Here is a 19511-nt window from a genome sequence, read left to right on the forward strand (position 1 = left end):
GTTTGTAGCTTCATCTGTCGGTCTTACTACATTAACCTTGACTGTAGCCATTACTTAATTTTAGTTACTGCTGACACTATTTTTCTTTAGCCCAAAAATTCTCTACCTTTCTACAGCAATAGCACTGTGATTATTACTCTTTTCCTTGGTTGCGTTACTCACACAACTTATTGATTGTCTGGTCTAAATTGCCAACTACAAAAATCACAACCTGTGTTATTAATATTTTAGTAACTTATAATTCAATTTAGCTTTCTACCCTAATTTGTAATTATTAAATTACTTTGCTGGCGGCTTCAGCTCCGTAAATCATTTCTCTTTTTCTTTCAACCCTGAACTGTAAAATACAATAATTAGGCCTACATTTCACCCTGAAGACAGAGAGCTGTTTGTCTCACAGTCGTCATTATCTCTACCGTATTTCCTCACAACAAATACTGCTAATTCCCATACGTCTGTAATCTCAGAAAATCTAAACTTTGCTATCTCTTCTACTTCAGGGGTCGTAAGTAAGAATCTCTTTGCTGCGCGAAATCTCTATCACCCCTGAGGTAAGCCGTTTCCAGAAATGCCCCTTATCTCCTGCAGGCTATGCGGTAGCGTGCGTTAGAGCCGGTAACAGAGCATTATTTGCACATTACAAAGCAATGAACCTTCTCTTCTGACAAATAAACTTTCACGTAAGACTCCAGTCTGAAACGTGGCTTAACACACACAGGCCCTCTGCATCTGTTTATCCATACATTTCTTAGGTTCGATAGACCAAACGCGCGAGATGGGGGTGTCGGTGCGTGTATACGACCTGACTCCAAACACAAAGTCTTAACCACGTCAATCCCTACTGAAGAAAGACAGGCCGAATTCATGGTCATTGAAATAGGTGTACAGAGTCAGAAGTGCTTAACTAAGGTGTTGCCTACAAGCCGCTATAAATCAGATCAACGACTTACTTTTAGTCAGAATTACATTCACTTTAATGACAGTACGAAGGTGTCATCGTAATAATGGGAGACATGAACACACAATTCTTGAGACACATCCTCCACAATAAAGCTAAGAAGATAGTGTAATTGCAACGACGTAAACATTCTTACGTTCTTTCATTACAACCTACACTCTATGAGTCGCACATTCATTCACTTCGCAACGAAAAAAAAAAAAAATAGACGGAGTAAGAGATATAGGGCCAAACTTCGACTCCATGTCTCCCAGAAGAGTAGAAAATATTCCTGGTCTGTGCCTCCTAACACTCAAAGCTCAAATCGCATCACATTAAACATAAACACTGACGAAAAAAATCGCAACATACAAAAATTAATGTAGAGTAATGAAATGTCGAGAATACATTTACCTACGTAACGTATTTAAGTGATTAACAATGCAAGATCGCAGGTTAATGTAAGTGCGAGAAAAGCATTCCAAATGTGAAACGCTGGTGCAGTATTAACTACTAAAACCGCCTGAATGTTGGATGCAAGCATGAAAATTCGCATGCATTGTGTTCCACAGGTGCCCGATACCAGTTTGTGGGATGGAGTTCCAAGCCAGTTGCTCTTGGTTTGTCAGCAAAGGAATGGGTAATGCTATTCGTGTATGACGCCGGAGTTGTCATCCGATGATTTCCCATAAGCGCTCGGTTACTGATACAATAGCTCTATATTCCGCAATTATGTACAATCGCTCGCTAATAGAAATAGCCGTACCTAAAGACTGGAAAATTGTTCAAGTCACACCAATACCCACAAAGGGAAATAGGAGTAATCCGCTGAATTACAGACTTATAACACTATCGTCGATTTTCAGTAGGGTTTTGGAACATTTGTTAAGTCCCATAGTGCTCAGAGTCATTTTTTTTGGAACATTCACTGTGCTCGAACATTATGACTTACCTCGAAGAAAACGATTTATTGACACATAATCAGCACGGATTCAGAAAATATCATTCTTGTGAAACACAACTAACTCTTTATACTCAGGAAGTAATGAGTGCTATCGACAGGGGATGTCAAACTGATTCCATATTTTTAGATTTCCAGAAGGCTTTAGACACCGTTCCTCACAAACGTCTTCTAACCAAACTGCATGCCTATGGAATATCGCCTCAGTTGTGCGACTGGTTTCGTGATTGCCTGTCAGAAACGTCACAGTTCGTAGTAATAGACGGAAAGTCATAGAGTAAAACAGAAGTAATATCCCCAAGAAAATATCAAAGGCCCTCTAGTTTCCTGATCTACATTAACGACATAGGAGACAATCTGAGTAGCCCACTTAGATTTTTTGCAGATTATGCTACCATTTACCGTCTTGTAAAGTCATCAAATGACCAAAACGAATTGCAAAATGATTTACATAAGATAGCTATATGATGCAAAAAGTGGCAATTGATCCTGAATAAAGATCCTGAATAAAGAAAAAAAAAGAAAAGAAAAGAAAAGTGAGTACTAAAAGAAACCCGCTAAATTTCGGTTACAAGATAAGTCACACAAATCTGAATGCAACTAAATACTTAGGGATTACAATTACAAAGAACCTAAATTGGAACTATCACATAGATAATGTTGTGGGTAGAGCAAACCAAAGACTGCGATTCGTTGGCAGAACACTTAGAGGGTGCAACAGGTCTACTAAAGAGACTGCTTACACCACACTTGTCCGCCCTGTTCTGGAGAACTGCTGTGTGGTGTGGGATCCGCATCAGGTGGGACTGACGCATGAAAAAAAAAAAAAAAACTTGAACAACTCCGTCTACAGGCCACAAGTGGCCCATCGGGACCATCCAACCGCCGTGTCATCCTTAGAGGAGGATGCGTATAGGAGGTTCGTGGGGTCAGCACACGGCTCTCCAGGTCGTTATGATGATATTCTTGACCGAAGCCGCTACTATTCGGTCGGGTAGATCCTCAATTGGCATCACGAGGCGAAAAAGTACAAAGAAGGGCAGCTCGTTTTGTATTATCGCGAAATAGGGGAGATAGTGCCACAGACATGGTACGTGAACTGGAGTGGCAATCATCAAAACAAAAGAGTTTTTCATTGCGACGGGATCTTCCCATGAAATTTCAATCACCAGTTTTCTCATCCGATTGCAAAAAAACATTCTGTTGGCACCCACCTACATGGGAGAAATGATCATTACGATAAAATGAGAGAAATGGGGGCTCGCTCAGTAAATTTAAGTTCTCTTTTTTCCCGCGTGCCGTTCGAGAGTGGAACGGTGGAGAGACCACTTGAAGGTGGTTTATTGAGCCCCCTGCCAGGCACTTTATTGTGAATAGCAGAGTAATCACGTAGATTTAGATGTAGATGTTGAAGACGGATCTGGTGATCGACCATGTCAAGGTGACATGTCCATACTTTTTAAAACATTTTGAGTTACAATAGCGGTATGCAGTCGAGTATTATGCTGTTGGAAAACATCCCCTGGAATGCTGCTCATGAATAGCAACACAACTGGTAGAAACACCCGACTGACTTACAAATTTGCAGTCGGCGTACGTGGGATATCCACGAGAGTGCCCCGGTATCGTACGAAATCACGTCTCAGACCACAACTGCAGGTGTAGATTCAGTGTGTTTAGCACGCACATAAGTAGGTTGCAGGCTATTACTGGCACCGTGATAGAACCAGCTTTCATGCTTTCTCCACCATGCCCTCCAATAAGTTCTCACTAGACACCACTGAAGTCGTAAATGGCGGTGGTTTGGGGTTATTGGAAGCCACGCTACAGGGCGTCTAGCTCAGAGCTGTCGTTGAAGTAACAGACTTGTAACAGTTCTTTGTGTCACTGTGGTGAAAGCTGGTGCTAAAATTGCTGCTGAAGGTGCAGTATGATGCGTCAGAACCACACGCCGCGCGGAGTGGCCGCGAGGTTCGAGGCACCATGATACGGATTGCGAGGTCCCTCCCGCCGGAGGTTCGAGTCCTCCCTTGGGCCTGGCTGTGTGTATTGTTCTTAGTTTAAGTAGTGTGTAAGGCTAGGTACCGATGACCTCAGCAGTTCGGTCCCTTAGGACTTCACACTCATTTGAACATTTGATTACACTGAACACGATGGTCTTACGTCTCGGTGGTGACCGGTGGCTGTTCGGAGCCCGATCCTCTTACGACCATACGTTCTCGTGACCACCGCTGCCAGCAATCATATTCAGTGGCTAAATTCCTCCCCAGTTTTTCTGCAGTAGCGCAGAAGGAACATCCACCTTCTCGTAGCCCTTTACGCGACCTCATTCAAGCTCAGTGAGATGTTAATAATCGCTTCTCTGTCGTTTTAAAAGCATTCTTGAGTAACATCAACTCACCAAGTCCAATCTTAAACTAACTAACGCTAACGACCGTTTATTTAAAGCAATCCTGATTTGCGCTACTAGCGCCACTCTGATGCGACGGATGCGAAAATTCAATAGACATCATCTTTCAGCTGTAGAAACACGCCTGCAAACTTCTGTTAATGTCACGCAAGTCCTCCTTGGTGCTGCGAATTCCATCTGTGTAGATCGTGCCGCTCTACAGCTGACTGCTCATAAACTTCGTAGTATCAAATAATCAGATAGCCCTAAATCGATGACAAAATTTACTAATAAACACTCTACTTTATACGACAAGTACGCTTACATACGTATAAACTGTGGAAGAAAAGTGCCTGCTCCTTTGTTGAGGACTGAATTACATCAAATTATGGTCAATAGAAATACTGCTTGTAAACTTTTCAAGGCAAATTCCAGACCCGAACGTTACAAAGAACACAAAAAGCAGCAAAACCTGGTATAGCAAATCGTTCTTAATGCCAAAATCTTGCACTCTTGTTTATTTGTGTGCCGTGATCAGACAGCCGGGACTTTTTGAAAGAATCTCCGCAGCTTGGGTGATGGAAAGCCAAAATAAGAAACTGATTTTCAAGTCCCAGCTGACGAGATGAATCAATTTTTCTGAGCACCAGTCAACCTCAAAATGACAAAAAACTGTCGTCCGCAAGAATCCCCCTACTAAAAAACTAACCACTATGCTTTCACCAAAAACTTGTAACGACAAATAAAACAAGGATAGCTAGACTGATGGAAATAATCGAAACACCAAGAAGGAATTGTGTGACACAAACGAAAGTTGGTAGGCGTGTTTTCATATCTGGAAGATATAATCTGTTCAAATTTTGCGCCAGTCGTATAAAAGTGGTACTACAATGCAAATCAGGTTTGCTTTCAGCACACGGTGTAACGGTCGTGGGCGTTAATTAGCTTTGAAATTGGATGCGGTGAGTTGATGTTAGTCAACAGTGCCTATAAGATGACAAAGGCACCATTTTTTTCCTTTATTGTTATTTAACACCTTTACAGAAGGTGGGCTGGCAGCAGCATACTACACCGCTCTTCAGCCACAAGTTTGACAAATGAAAATACAATGAAGACACATAAGATATTGAACAAAGTGGCGGGCAAAAAACAGAAGACACAGAAACAAAGAACACGAAGCCGTTCACACTCGACGAATAACACACTAAAAACTGTCAGCACGGCGCACAAACACTGACGACTTCGACGGCACAGGTGAACGAAGGAGTGTGACGGCGAAGAACACTAAACACAAATATGATGGCAGACACACGAGAAACTGATGGCGATGATCTCCAGCGCGCGAATGCCTACGTAACGTGTGCGAGTTCGGGGACCTGCCGAGAGGTGAAAAAGGGGGTGGGGGGGGGGGGAGAGGGGAGAACAAAGATGCCGATGGCAGAGGGGATGGGGGGAGGAATGAAGGTAAGGGGGTAGGGGAAGCCCAGAGGAGGAGTGAGGAGAAAGGGAGGAGGGAGGGAAGGGGGAGAGAAGGGAGAGAGGGTGCCGGAAGAAAAAAAACACAGGAAGTGGGAAGGGAGGATCAAAGTTGATAGGAAGGGTAAATGGAGGGGAGGAGGGCATCATCAGTGAGGGGGAGCTGGCAGAAGCCACCTCGGGAAAGGGTAAGGAGGGTGGAGAGATGGAGAGCAGGTGGGACGTGGAAGTACAGGTGCGGCAGCAGACAAGGGTGGGAGAGGATGTGAGAGACAAGCGGGTGAGGGGGATCTACTTTACGGGAAGTGCATAGGATCTATATCCATTCGAGGAACAGGAGGAGGTGGGGGAATGGAAGAAGATCATACAGGATCCGCATGGGGGAGGGGAGACGGATACGATAGGCGAGGCGGAGTGCATGCCATTCAAGGATTTGAAGGGATTTGTAAAAGGTAGGAGGGGCGGAGATCCAGGCAGGATGGGTGTAGCAGAGGATAGGGATTTATAAGTGTGGAGGATGGTGGAGGGGTCCAGACCACATGTACGGCCAGAAAGGAGCTTGAGGAGACGGATCCGGGAGCGTGAAAGGCACCATTATCAACACCTCATTAAGTTTTAAAGAGGTCGTTCAATATGGCTACGAGAAGCTGAATGTTTCTTTTGCGATAGTGCAGAAAGACTTGGCAGGAATGTAGCCAACGTACATGACTGCTGGCAGCGGTGCTCACGACAATGTATGGTTGCAAGACGACCGGGCTCTGGACAGCCACGTGGCACTACCGAAAGCGAAGACCACCGTATTCGTCATCTGAAGTAGCAATTTGGCCAGCAGTTGGCACCACTGTGGAGTAACGAACTGTTACAAATTGGTTACTTCAAGGACAGCTTAGAGCCAGACTCCTGTAGCATGCATTCCACTGACCCCAAACCGTCACTATTTACGACTTCATTCGTGTCAAGCGAGAAATTGTTGGTGGTCAGGGTGGAGGTCTGCAGTGTGTTATAATGAAGCCATTTCCGCCTCTCCGTGGCAATTATGGATTTGTGTTGATTAGAAGGAGACTAGTTACGGGCCTGCAACCAATCTGTCTGCGTGCGATCGGGGTTCGATTTCGTATGGCAAAAGGACTACTCTCATGAACTCCCAGGCACCCTGACTGAAAAACTGTACGTCGACCTGTTGTGCTTCCATTAATGAACAGCATTCCAGGGGGTATTTTCCAACTGGATAACTTTCATCTACGTACCGCTGTTATGACCAAACATGCTTTACAGAATGTCGAAATGTTGCCTGGGACTTCTCGATCACCAGATCTGTCCCCAGACGAGCACATATGAAACATCATCGGTCGACAACACTAGCATCATCCGTAAACGGCATTAACCGTCCCTTTTCTTGACCGACCAAGTGAAACAGGCATGGAACTCCATCCTACAAACTGACATCCGCCACCTGTACAACATAACGGATGCTCATTTGCATACTTTATTCAACATTCTGGCAGTTACACCTGTTGTTAATGTACCAGCATTTTACATTTCCAATGGCTTATCTCGAGCTTACATTAACCTATGATCTTCCAATGTTAATCACTTAAATACGGTACCTAGACAAGCAGTTGCTGACAAGTGTGAAAATTACCGACTATCAGTTTAATAAGTCGTGGCTGCAAAACACTGACACGAATTCCATACGTAATAACGGAAAAAGTGATAGAAGCTGATCTCGGGAAAGGTCACATGGGACTTCAGAGAAAAGATTCAAAGCGGACCCTACGACTTATCTTAGAACATAGGTTAAGGAAAAGGAAACCTGCATTTGTAGCATTTGTAGATTCAGAGAAAGCTTTTGACAATGTTGACTGGAATACTCTCCTTGAAATTCTGCAAGTAGCGAGGCTAAAATATAGGGTGCGAAAGGGTATTCACAACTTGTATAGAAACTAGTCGGAAATTATAAGAGTCGATGGGCATGAAAATGAGAAGCAGTGGTTGTGAAACGAGTGAGATAAGGTTTTAGGCCATCCCCCTGTGTTAGTCAATCTATACATCGAGCAGGCAGTAAAGGAAACCGAAGAAAAATTTGGAATTCGGATTAAAGTTTAATGAGAAGCGGTAAAAACCTCGAGATATGCCGATGACATTGTGATTCTGTGAGGGACGGCAAAGGACTCGGAAGAGCAGTTGAATGGAACGGACAGTGTCTCGAAAGGAGGATATAAGGTGAATATCAAGAAAAGCAGGACAAGTATAATGGAATATAGTCGAATTACATCAGGTGGTACTTAGGGAATTAGATTAGGAAAGAAGATAATTAAAGTAGTAGATGAGGTTTGCTATTCGGGCAGCAAAGTACTGATGATGACCGAAGTAGAGAACTGACTAGCAGTAGCAAGAAAAGAATGTCTGAAGAAGAGAAATTTATGAACATTGAATATAGACTTCAGTGTTAGGAAGCCTTGTATGAAGGTATTTGTCTGGAGGTAGCCATGTACGGAAGTGAAACAAGGACAATAAACAGTTTAGACGAGAAGAGAATAGAAGCTTTTGAAATGTGGTGCTGCAGAAAAATCCTAAAGATGAGATGGGTAGATCACGTAACTAATGAGGAGGAAATGAATAGAATCGGAGAGACAAGAAACTTGTGGCACAACTTGACTAAATGGTTTGATCGGTTGGTAGGACACATTCTGAAATATTAAGTGATCACTAATCTAGTATTGAAGGGGAGTGTTGGGAGCAAAAACAGTAAAGGGAGAAGAAGAGATACAGTAAGCAGATTATATTGTCGCCAAGTGTAGGAAGACTTCCACTTGTTTCTATGCACTCAAAAAGTTTTGGTACGTATTTCCACAGAATATGAAATGGAAACTTAAGCAATCACCGTATCTAACGGACCCCCATTATTGTGATGTAATTCACCATGGCATGAATGGTGAAGACAATAGACGTTTATAACGCTTATAGTGTTTGTGTGCGTTACACTTGCAACATTCGTCTATATGAGCATGTCAGTGCTTTATGCGCCCTCTTAGGGTGGTTGCTGCCAGACACGTGATGTGAGTACCATACGCCACGTCTACTTCACCGGCTCCTCAGTGAGAAAGGACCTCAGTACCTTGCCTCAAGGATTAAACAACTTTCCTGTCATTATAATGGAAGCACAAGGTCTCAAGTTGACCGACTTCCTTCTATTATCCTGATTGTATTTCCCCAAAAATTAAGGGTTATGGTTAACTTCACCTCTGTAAAATAGCAAAGCCAATGCTTCTGTCTTTTCCTAGTAGCAGTTCTTTCTCTTTTCCTCTCTCTATGAGACACGCCACCTCATGTTAATTGTGTGTTATGACGTTTTCCTTTCTGTCGCTCTTCCATCACTTTCTCTCACGATCGTTGTTGCTAGCGTTCATAATTAAAACTTAATCTCCTGTAATTTCTGTTTTATTGTTGTACCTCTGATGAACAAATATAAACTGTGTTCGTTTAATCTGTGCTATCGTAATGTTTAACTTCTAAATGTAGTATAACATGCTTATCGTAATATGATATCTAATCGAAAGTACCTTGACACACCCCTGTAATGTAGAATTTGACAATTAGATTCATGAGTAGCTGACGTGCAGGTATAAGGGGAGGGGGAGTCTTTTGTGTTGCCAGTAGACAAGCAGTAGCAGCAGAATGGGTCAGACAAGAGAGCTCAGTGACTTCGAACATGGACTGTTATTGTTGTTGTGGTCTTCAGTCCCGAGACTGGTTTGATGCAGCTCTCCATGCTACTCTATCCTGTGAAAGCTTCTTCATGTCCCAGTACCTACTGCATCCTACATCCTTCTGAATCTGCTTAGTGTATTCATCTCATGATCTCCCTCTACGATTTTTACCCTCCACGCTGCCCTCCAATGCTAAATTTGTGATCCCTTGATGCCTTAGAACATGTCCTACCAACCGGTCCCTTCTTTTCGTCAAGTTGTGCCACAAACTCCTCTTCTCCCCAATTCTATTCAATACCTCCTCATTAGTTATGTGATCTACCCATCTAATCTTCAGCATTCTTCTGTAGCACCACATTCCGAAAGCTTCTATTCTCTTCTTGTCCGAACTGTTTATCGTTCATGTTTCACTTCCATACATGGCTACACTCCATATAAATACTTTCAAAAACGACTTCTTGACACTTAAATCTATACTCAATGTTAACAAATTTATCTTCTTCAGAAACGCTTTCCTTGCCATTGCCAGTCTACATTTTATATCCTCTCTACTTCGACCATCATCAGTTATTTTGCTCCCCAAATAGCAAAACTCCTTTACTACTTTAAGTGTCTCATTTCCTAATCTAATTCCCTTTGCATCATCCGATTTAATTCGACTACATTACATTATCCTCGTTTTGCTTTTGTTGATGTTCATCATATATCCTCCTTTCAAGACACTGTCCATTCCGTTCAACTGCTCTTCCAAGCCCTTGTACATGGACTAGCGATTGGATATTACCTGAGGAACAAATAAATCCATCAGAGAGACTTCAACCCTTATAAAGCTGCCCCAGTCCACTGTTGGTGATGTGATTGTGAAGTGAAAACGCTAAGAAACAGTCACAGCTAAACTAACACCAGGCTGACTTCATGTACTGATGGATAGAGATAGTGGAGTACTGCGCAGGGTGGTTGTAAAAAATCACATGAAATCATCAGAAGGCATCACCCCTGAATTCAAAGTGTTATCGATCCAATTACCTTAATGGCGGTACGTATGGAGTTAAAAGGAGTGGTTGAACAACTCCTCAAAGGCCACAAATTCCTGTAGTCAATGATAAGCGACGCTGGGAGCTGTAAAGAAACGTGCCGCTGGACAGGGGATGACTGGAAACGAGTAATGGGAATTGATGAATCGCTATATATCCTGTGGCAATCTGGTTTTGCTGTGTCTGATGGGCCGTTATCATGGAGCAGTATAACTTTGTGTTGCCTATATTTAGCGAATGATCGGAGAACTTCATGTGTCATCACATGTAATGCGACCGAGCAATTGAACGCCTCGATCCTGTGGCAATCTGATTTTGCTGTGTCTGATGGGCCGTTATCATGGAGCAGTATAACTTTGTGTTGCCTATATTTAGCGAATGATCGGAGAACTTCATGTGTCATCACATGTAATGCGAGCAGTGAAGTACGATGGAGGTAGCCTTACGGTATAGGGCTATTTTTCATGGTTAGGATGTGGTATCCTTATTGTGCTTAACAAAACGCTAAGTGGGGGAGGATATGAACGCACTTTACAGCATTAGAGCTCTGTCCTGGATGCAACAGGGGAACAATTCGGGGATGATGATTGTTTATATCAGAATGTTGAAATGCAGTGTCATAAAGCAGCATCTGTGAGGCTATGGTTTGTGAACAGTTACATTCCTGAAATGGACTGGCCTGCGCGGAGTCCTGACCTGTACCCACTGGAACGCCTTGGGGATGAGTTGGAGCGTCGACATCGCTCCAGACCCCACCATCTATCACAGCCTTCTTCGGTATCGGCTCTTGGAGAACAATGGGCTGCAACTTCTCCATAGATATGACACTTCATTGAGAGCATCCCCGGCAGAACTCTAGCCATCACAAAGGCGAAGGGTGGACACACTCTATGTTAATGTACACAAATAGGTATCTGTGTACTTTGGATCAGAGAGTTTATTTGTAATGTAAAATATGTACCACGTGTAGGAGTATGAAATCGGAATTTGGCTGCAATAATTACACGTCTGTTGTTTCAAACTGATAAACAATATTATATTCAAAATAATCTCCATTGCTATTTATATATTTCTCTCACCTTTCCGGTAGGCTAAGAATACTACGCGAAAGAAACAGTTCTTCTTTTGAAGCGAACCAGTAAGCAAGCCATTTTCTTACATTTTCATACGAACTGAAGCGTTGTTCAGCGAGAGAGTGTTCCAGTGATGCGAATAGATGATGATCGGAGGAACCAAGTCTAGAGACTAAGACGTGTGCCCTAGTATTTTCCAATTGAACGCCTCGATCCTTTCCCTGACCCATTTTGCTCTGCCTGATGGGCCGTTATCGTGGATCAGTATAACTTTGTGTTGCCTTTTTCCATATTCCGTTCGATTTACACGTAATTCTCGATTTAAATGGATCATTTTCTGTTGGTAGCGATCAGCGTTAACAGTTTCAACAGGTTTTAGCAGCTCATACTAGATGACACACTTCTGATTTCACCAAACACAGAGCACTCTCTTCTTTCCAAAGCGATTTGGTCTTGCAGTGGATGTCAATGGTTTGCCGGGATTCACCCTTGATTTACGGCGTTTAGGATTCTCAAAATATATCCATTTTTCATCACCTGTTACTATTCGATGGAGAAACGAGTTCCTTTTTTATCTGGTGGGCAGAATTTCACAAGTGGTCTTTCGATTTGCTTGCTGTCTTTCATTCAGTTCGTGTGGAATCCATTTTCTCACCTTCTGCGCCTTTCCTATAGCTTTCAGCCGAAGAGAAACGGCTTTCTGCATCACATTCAGTTATTCCGCGAGTTCCTGTTGAGCCTGAGTATCATCTTCATCCAACAAAGCCAGTAATTCGTTGTCTTCGAACTTTTTCGGTGGTTTCCCGCGCTCGTCGTTTCTCATGTCAAAATCATTACTTTTGAATTTTTTGAACCACTCGAAACACTGTGTTTTCCCAAGAGCATGTTCGCCGAAAGCATCGACAAGCATTAGATGCTATTCTAGAGCAGTCTTCTTCAAATTGATAACAGAAAACCAATGCAGTCCGCAAATTGTAGTTCGTAGGCACATAACTCTCCATGTATACGCATTTAAAACAATACCGATATACGGAACTTCGGTTAGTGTGTGTTGACATTCGTCGTCAGCCGTTACAGGAAGCAGATGGCGCTGCAAACACGGTCTCACGGGCCCTACATTGACGGCTATCACCATCTATAGGGAAATTTCGCTTTCATACTTCTACGCCTGATAAATTACCTGGTTGGATATAACAGAGGGCCCGAAAGTCCTAGTCTTGTCAGATGAAGTAAATGCATAAACAAATAAATGAAAAAGTAATCCTTCCTTTCCTTCTTATATTGCTGTATTATATTGATGTGGGTATAGATCGTACTGAAACGCATCTGACACTGTGATCATGTTCCATTTGACTGATGAAGTCATCCATTTTTAAGGTATGTGATCATTCAGACTTGGCATGTAGTAATTCCATGGAAATGTCTTGGTCGCTAAATACTTTATTTATGATTCGTTTCGAGTTATCATCATCAGATAACTGTGGCTAAAATTAACACAGAAGACAAAATTAGAGAAGCTTATTTATAAATACTGGAAGACCAATGTAACAACAGGAACGAAACTATACGTTGAGTATAAATTTTTACAATATGGTTAGCAAAACCTCATACAAGTTAGCAGTACAAGAAAAATTTACACTCTCAAGTGCAATTGCTGTTAAGCGTATTTTCAAAATACGTTACGTTGAGACGTCACATGCCAGACTGGAGGCATCAGACTCGAGAACCGAATTACCCCATCACTTGGCTCTTTCCTCGCTCATCTCACCCTCACCCTTACCTCCTACATCCACCTCATCTGCCCCTTCCCTGACTTTAGTGCCCCCCCCTCCCCCTCCCCATCTCGTCTATCTATCTATGTCTACCCCCGTCCGTCCTGACACGGTTAGACATTGCTCATCTGTGCTCAAGACGTATCAGGGGTCGCATTTCACTCCAACTGGACACGCCCAACACTATTACAGAGTCTCCAGCAGCTTCAACAATGCCCTGTTGATATACAGGCTTCATGGATTCAAGAGGTTGCCTCCATAACCGATATAATTTGAAACAAGGCTCGTCCGATCAGGCAACATGTTTCCAGTCATCAATAGTCCAATGTCGGTGTTGACGGGCCCAGGCGAGGCGTAAAGCTTTGAGTCGTGCAGTCATCAAGGGTACCGGAGTGGGCCTTCGGCTCCGAAAGCCCATATCAATGATGTTTCGTGTAATGGTTCGCACGCTGACACTTGTTGATGGCCCAGCATTGAAATCTACAGCTATCTGCGGAAGGGTTGCACTTCTGTCAAGTTGAACGATTCTGTGGTCCCATTTTTGCAGTATCTTTTTCCTGCCGCAGCGATTTCAGAGATTTAATGTTTTACTGGATTCCTGATACTCTCCCTACACTCGTGAAATGGTCGTACAAGAAAATCCTCACTTCGTCGCTACCTCGGAGATGCTACGTCCCATCGCTCGTGCGCCGATAGTAACACCACGTTAAAACTCTCTTGAATCTTGATAACCTGCCATTGTAGCAGCAGTAACCGATCTAACAACTGCGCCAGGCACTTGTCGTCTTATACAGGGTGGTCCATTGATCGTGACCGGGCCAAATATCTCACGAAATAAGCTTCAAACGAAAAAACTACAAAGAACGAAACTTGTCTAGCTTGAAGGGGGGGAACCAGACGGCGCTATGCTTGGCCCGCTATATGGCGCTGCCATAGGTCAAACGGATATCAACTGCGGTTTTTTTAAAATAGGAATCCCCATTTTTTATTATATATTCGTGTAGTACGCGAAGAAATATGAATGTTTTAGTTGGACCACTTTTTTCGCTTTGTCATAGATGGCGTTGTAATAGTCATAAACATATGGCTCACAATTTTAGACGATCAGTTGGTAACAGGTAGGTTTTCTAAATTAAAATACAGAACGTAGGTACGTTTGAACATTTTATTTCGGTTGTTCCAATGTGATACATGTACCTTTGTGAACTTATCATTTCTGAGAACGCATGCTGTTACAGCGTGGTTACCTATTAATACCACATTAATGCAATAAATGCTCAAAATGATGTCCGTCAACCTCAATGCATTTGGCAATACGTGTAACGACAATCCTCTCAACAGCGAGTAGTTCGCCTTTCGTAATGTTCGCACATGCATTGACAATGTGCTGACGCATGTTGTCAGGCGTTGTCGGTGGATCACGATAGTAAATATCCTTCAACTTTCCCCACAGAAAAAGATCCGGGGACGTCAGATCCGGTGAACGTGCGGGCCATGGCACGTTGCTTCGACGACCAATCCACCTGTCATGAAATATGCTACTCAATACCGCTTCAACCGCAAGGCGAGCTATGTGCCGGACATCCATCATGTTGGAAGTACATCGTCATTCTGTCCTGCAGTGAAACATCTTGTAGTAACATCGATAGAACATTATGTAGGAAATCAGCATACATTGCACCATTTAGATTGCCATCGATAAAATGGGGGCCAATTATCCTTCCTCCCGTAATGCCGCACCAGACATTAACCCGCCAAGGTCGCTGATGTTCCACTTGTCGCAGCCACCGTGGATTTTTCGTTGCCCAGTAGTGCATATTATGCCGGTTTACGTTACCGCTGTTGGTGAATGACGCTTCGTTGCTAAATACAACACATGCAAAAAATCTGTCATCGTCCCGTAATTTCTATTGTGTGCAGTGGCAGAACTGTAAACGACGTCCAAAGTCGTCGTCATGCAATTCTCGGTGCATAGAAATATGATACGGGTATAATCGATGTTGATGTAGCATTCTCAACACCGACGTTTTTGAGATTCTCGATTATCGCGCAATTTGTCTGCTACTGATGTGCGGATTAGCCGCGACAGCAGCTAAGACACCTACTTGGGCATCATTATTTGTTGCAGGTCGTGGTTGACGTTTCCCATGTGGCCGAACACTTCCTGTTTCATGAAATAACGTAACTATCCGGCGAACGGTCCGGACACTTCCTTTACGTACTACACGAATATGTAATAAAAAATGGGGGTTCCTGTGGTGTCACTGCCAGACACCACACTTGCTAGGTGGTAGCCTTTAAATCGGCCGCGGTCCGTTAGTATACGTCAGACCCGCGTGTCGCCACTATCAGTGATTGCAGACCGTGCGCCGCCACACGGCAGGTCTAGTCTACAGAGACTCCCTAGCACTCGCCCCAGTTGTACAGCCGACTTTGCTAGAGATGGGTCAGTGTCTACATACGCTCTCATTTGCAGAGACAACAGTTTAGCATAGTCTTCAGCTACGTCATTTGCTACGACCTAGCAAGGCGCCATATTCTTGAAGAATGTATTCTGAACAGATAATATTGTGACTAATGTACCGTCAAGAGCGACGTTCATCATTAACGGATTAAAGTTAAGTATCAAACTAATTACGTCCGCTTTCTGAGTTCTCATTCCTTGTCATGTTCCAGACCTCACGTCAGTACAGTTCTTCCCTCCTCACGCCAGCCTGCGTGAGCTAAAACGCGTGGATTTCGGCCTCCACTCGTAACACGGTGTTGGCTCTTCTGCTAACACAAAAGTTCCTATTTAAAAAAACGCAGTTGATATCTGTTTGACCTATGGTAGCGCCGTCTAGCGGGCCAACGATAGCGCCATCTGGTTTCCCCCTTCAAGCTAGACGAGTTTCGTTCTTTGTAGTTTTTTCTTTTGATGCTTATTTCGTGAGATATTTGGCCCGGTCACTATCAATGGACCATCCCGTATAGACGTTGCCGGCCGCAGCGCCGTATTCTGCCTGTTTACATATCTCTGTATTTGAATACCTATGCCTATACCAGTTTCTTTGACGCTTCAGTGTATAAGCTTCTCTAATTTTGTCTTTTGTGTTAATTTTGTCCTCAGTTATGTGATGATCATATACTTATAACGCGTCATAAATAGAGTGCTGAGCGTTCAAGAAGTCTCCAAGGAATAACCATATGCCACTGTGATTAGAACTATGTACGATGCAACTATGAACGAAGCACAGTCTGTACACAGGGTGTTACAAAAAGGTACGGCCAAACTTTCAGGAAACATTCCTCACACACAAATAAAGAAAAGATGTTATGTGGACATGTGTCCGAAAAAGATTACTTTCCATGTTAGAGCTCATTTTATTACTTCTCTTCAAATCACATTAACCATGGAATGGAAATACACAGCAACAGAACGTACCAGCGTGACTTCAAACACTTTGTTACAGGAAATGTTCAAAATGTCCTCGTCGTTCTAGGTCTTCCCCAGTCGCGAGTCATAGGCTGGAATGTTCCGTGCTCCCTAAGACGCCGATCAACTGCTTCGAACGTCTTCCTGTCGGGACAACTTCGTTCTGGAAATCTGTCTCGATACAAACGTACAGCGCCACGGCTATTGCCCCGTGCTAATCCATACATCAAATGGGCATCTGCCAACTCCGCATTTGTAAACATTGCACTGACTGCAAAACCACGTTCGTGATGAACACTAACTTGTTGATGCTACGTACTGATGTGCTTGATGCTAGTACTGTAGAGCAATGAGTCGCATGTCAACACAAGCACCGAAGTCAACATTACCGCCAACTGGCGGTGAATCGAGGAAGTACAGTACATACTGACGAAACTAAAATGAGCTCTAACATGGAAATTAAGCGTTTCCGGACACATGTCCACCTAACATCTTTTCTTTATTTGTGTGTGAGGAATGTTTCCTGAAAGTTTGGCCGTACCCTTTTGTAACACCCTGCAATATGTGAAGTCATTTCGATATCGTACATTTGCTCCAGAGGTATTCGTTTTTAATTTTTCATTGTTATGCTGTAATAATTCGTAGCCTGCGTTGTTGTGTGGGACAGAAATGGGTTACCTTGTGGTTTTCCAGAAGTTCTGAGATGCTGGAGCTCAGGAGTTCGGCTTTCATATTTTGGCACGTAACTTGGCACGTCGGCTGGATGCCGCAGGACTGTGTCCGGAAGCTGCGCACGGCGACGACGTCGGCTACGGGTGGGGCGTCGATGTCGGCGCGTCTGCCGCCGTGCGGGTGCGTCTCCGAGTCTACGTCGTCGTCTCTGTCTCCGGAAGGAGCCATCAGCTGGAGCAGCGCCACCAGCCCGAGCAGCGAGATGGCGAGCCAGCAGGCGGCCACCAGCATCCACACGCGCCGCCTCCTGCGGTCACCAGACACATGCTCACACTCCTCTGCCCTCACACTCTGTACGGCGAGCAGCCGACCTAAGCCGTTTTCATTTTCAATAAATAAATACCTAACCGGAACGAAAAGCACTTCTATCATAGCACAAAAAAGGGGAATGTGCATGGGAAGAATTATGGATGTAAAAGAAGGGAACTAACTTTTCGACTTGTATGGTAGCGTCAAAGAAATTTATATCAAAACATCTTGACATATTCGCGACCTTTTTGCATCGTGGCAAGTAAAGTAACATATTACACTGCCGAAAAAAAAAAAATTGTAAGCCTGGAAAGACGACGTAGATTTTGATGCGATAACGGCATGCCTACTCGTGAAATGTTCGTACGGGAAAAACCTCATCGCTACCTCGGAGAGGTAGCTGATTTTATTTTAAATAAATAAATACCTAACCGGAACGAAAAGCGCTTCTATCATAGCACAAAAAAGGGGAATGTGCATGGGAAGAATTATGGATGTAAAAGAAGGGAACTAACTTTTCGACTTGTATGGTAGCGTCAAAGAAATTTATATCAAAACATCTTGACATATTCGCGACCTTTTTGCATCGTGGCAAGTAAAGTAACATATTACACTGCCGAAAAAAAAAAAAATTAGTAAGCCTGGAAAGACGACGTAGATTTTGATGCGATAACGGCATGCCTACTCGTGAAATGTTCGTACGGGAAAAACCTCATCGCTACCTCGGAGAGGTAGCCGATTTTATTTTAAATAAATAAATACCTAACCGGAACGAAAAGCGCTTCTATCATAGCACAATAAGGGCGAATGTGCCTGGGAAGAATTATGGATGTAAAAGAAGGGAACTAACTTTTCGACTTGTGTGGCAGCGTCAAAGAAATTTATATCAAAACATCTTGACATATTCGCGACTTTTTTGCATCGTGTCAAATGAAGTAGCATATTACACTGCCGAAAAAAAATTAGTGAACCTGGAAAGACGACGCAGATTTTGATGCGATAACGGCATGCCTACTCGTGAAATGTTCGTACGGGAAAAACCTCATCGCTACCTCGGACAGGCTGCGTCCCATCGCTCGTGCGCCTATAGTAACACCATGTTAAAACTTTAGATGTACTTACGAGGGCCACTCCAAAAGAAATGCACATTATTTTTGTAAAAATACAGTTTTCATTCTGCATGTGTGAAGATTTTACAGTGTGTAGATACATCCTTCCTGCTTGTTTTCAAACTTAGTTCAACCTGTTCCCGTGAGTGGCACCGTCACAGCATGTCTTCAAGATGGCTGCTACACTTGACGTTCGTCCTTCGACCATAAATATAATAGACTAACCCTGACGTCATTTTCGTGACTCCAACATCTCTGGGCTGAAGTCACGTGAATGTTGGCAAAACATGCTTGTTTCGTGTTGCGCTTATGGCTGTACTCAGCGTTTTGTCGGGGGAAATGGCATTACATTTCACGTGTAAGTGTTACTATGATAGTGCAGATGCGTTTATTGAAATCTGCTGAAGTGACTTTTATATGTTTTTTACACTTGAAATAGAGTATCACGTAAATTAAAGTGTTGAAAGTGATGCCTGTAAAGTCAGACTCATATTACGTTTTGGAAAGTATCTGTGATAATTCGGTTACAGAAGTAAGTATAACTGTTTCTCGTTCCTACTCATAGGTTCCCTAAGGATGAAAACCGAAGGTAGCTTTGGATACAGGCCCTGAAACGGAAAAACTTTAAGCCATCTCCACATACGGCTTTTGCTC

At 43.3% G+C, this 19511-nt stretch overlaps 1 protein-coding gene across 1 annotated transcript in view; it reads right to left on the bottom strand.

Annotated features, from left to right (window-relative positions):
- LOC124607136 (leucine-rich repeat and fibronectin type-III domain-containing protein 5-like) overlaps nt 1–19511 on the bottom strand; it is a 197841-nt gene that overhangs the window by 98403 nt on the left and 79927 nt on the right. Inside the window, exon 2 of the mRNA XM_047139344.1 lies at nt 17446–17746. Within this exon, the coding sequence (XP_046995300.1) occupies nt 17446–17730 (285 nt within the window). The 5' untranslated portion in view covers nt 17731–17746. The remainder of the gene's footprint in view (nt 1–17445; nt 17747–19511) is intronic.

Source organism: Schistocerca americana, chromosome 3 (genome assembly GCF_021461395.2).
Source record: "Schistocerca americana isolate TAMUIC-IGC-003095 chromosome 3, iqSchAmer2.1, whole genome shotgun sequence".
In the NCBI taxonomy this organism is placed as follows: Eukaryota; Metazoa; Arthropoda; class Insecta; order Orthoptera; family Acrididae; genus Schistocerca; species Schistocerca americana.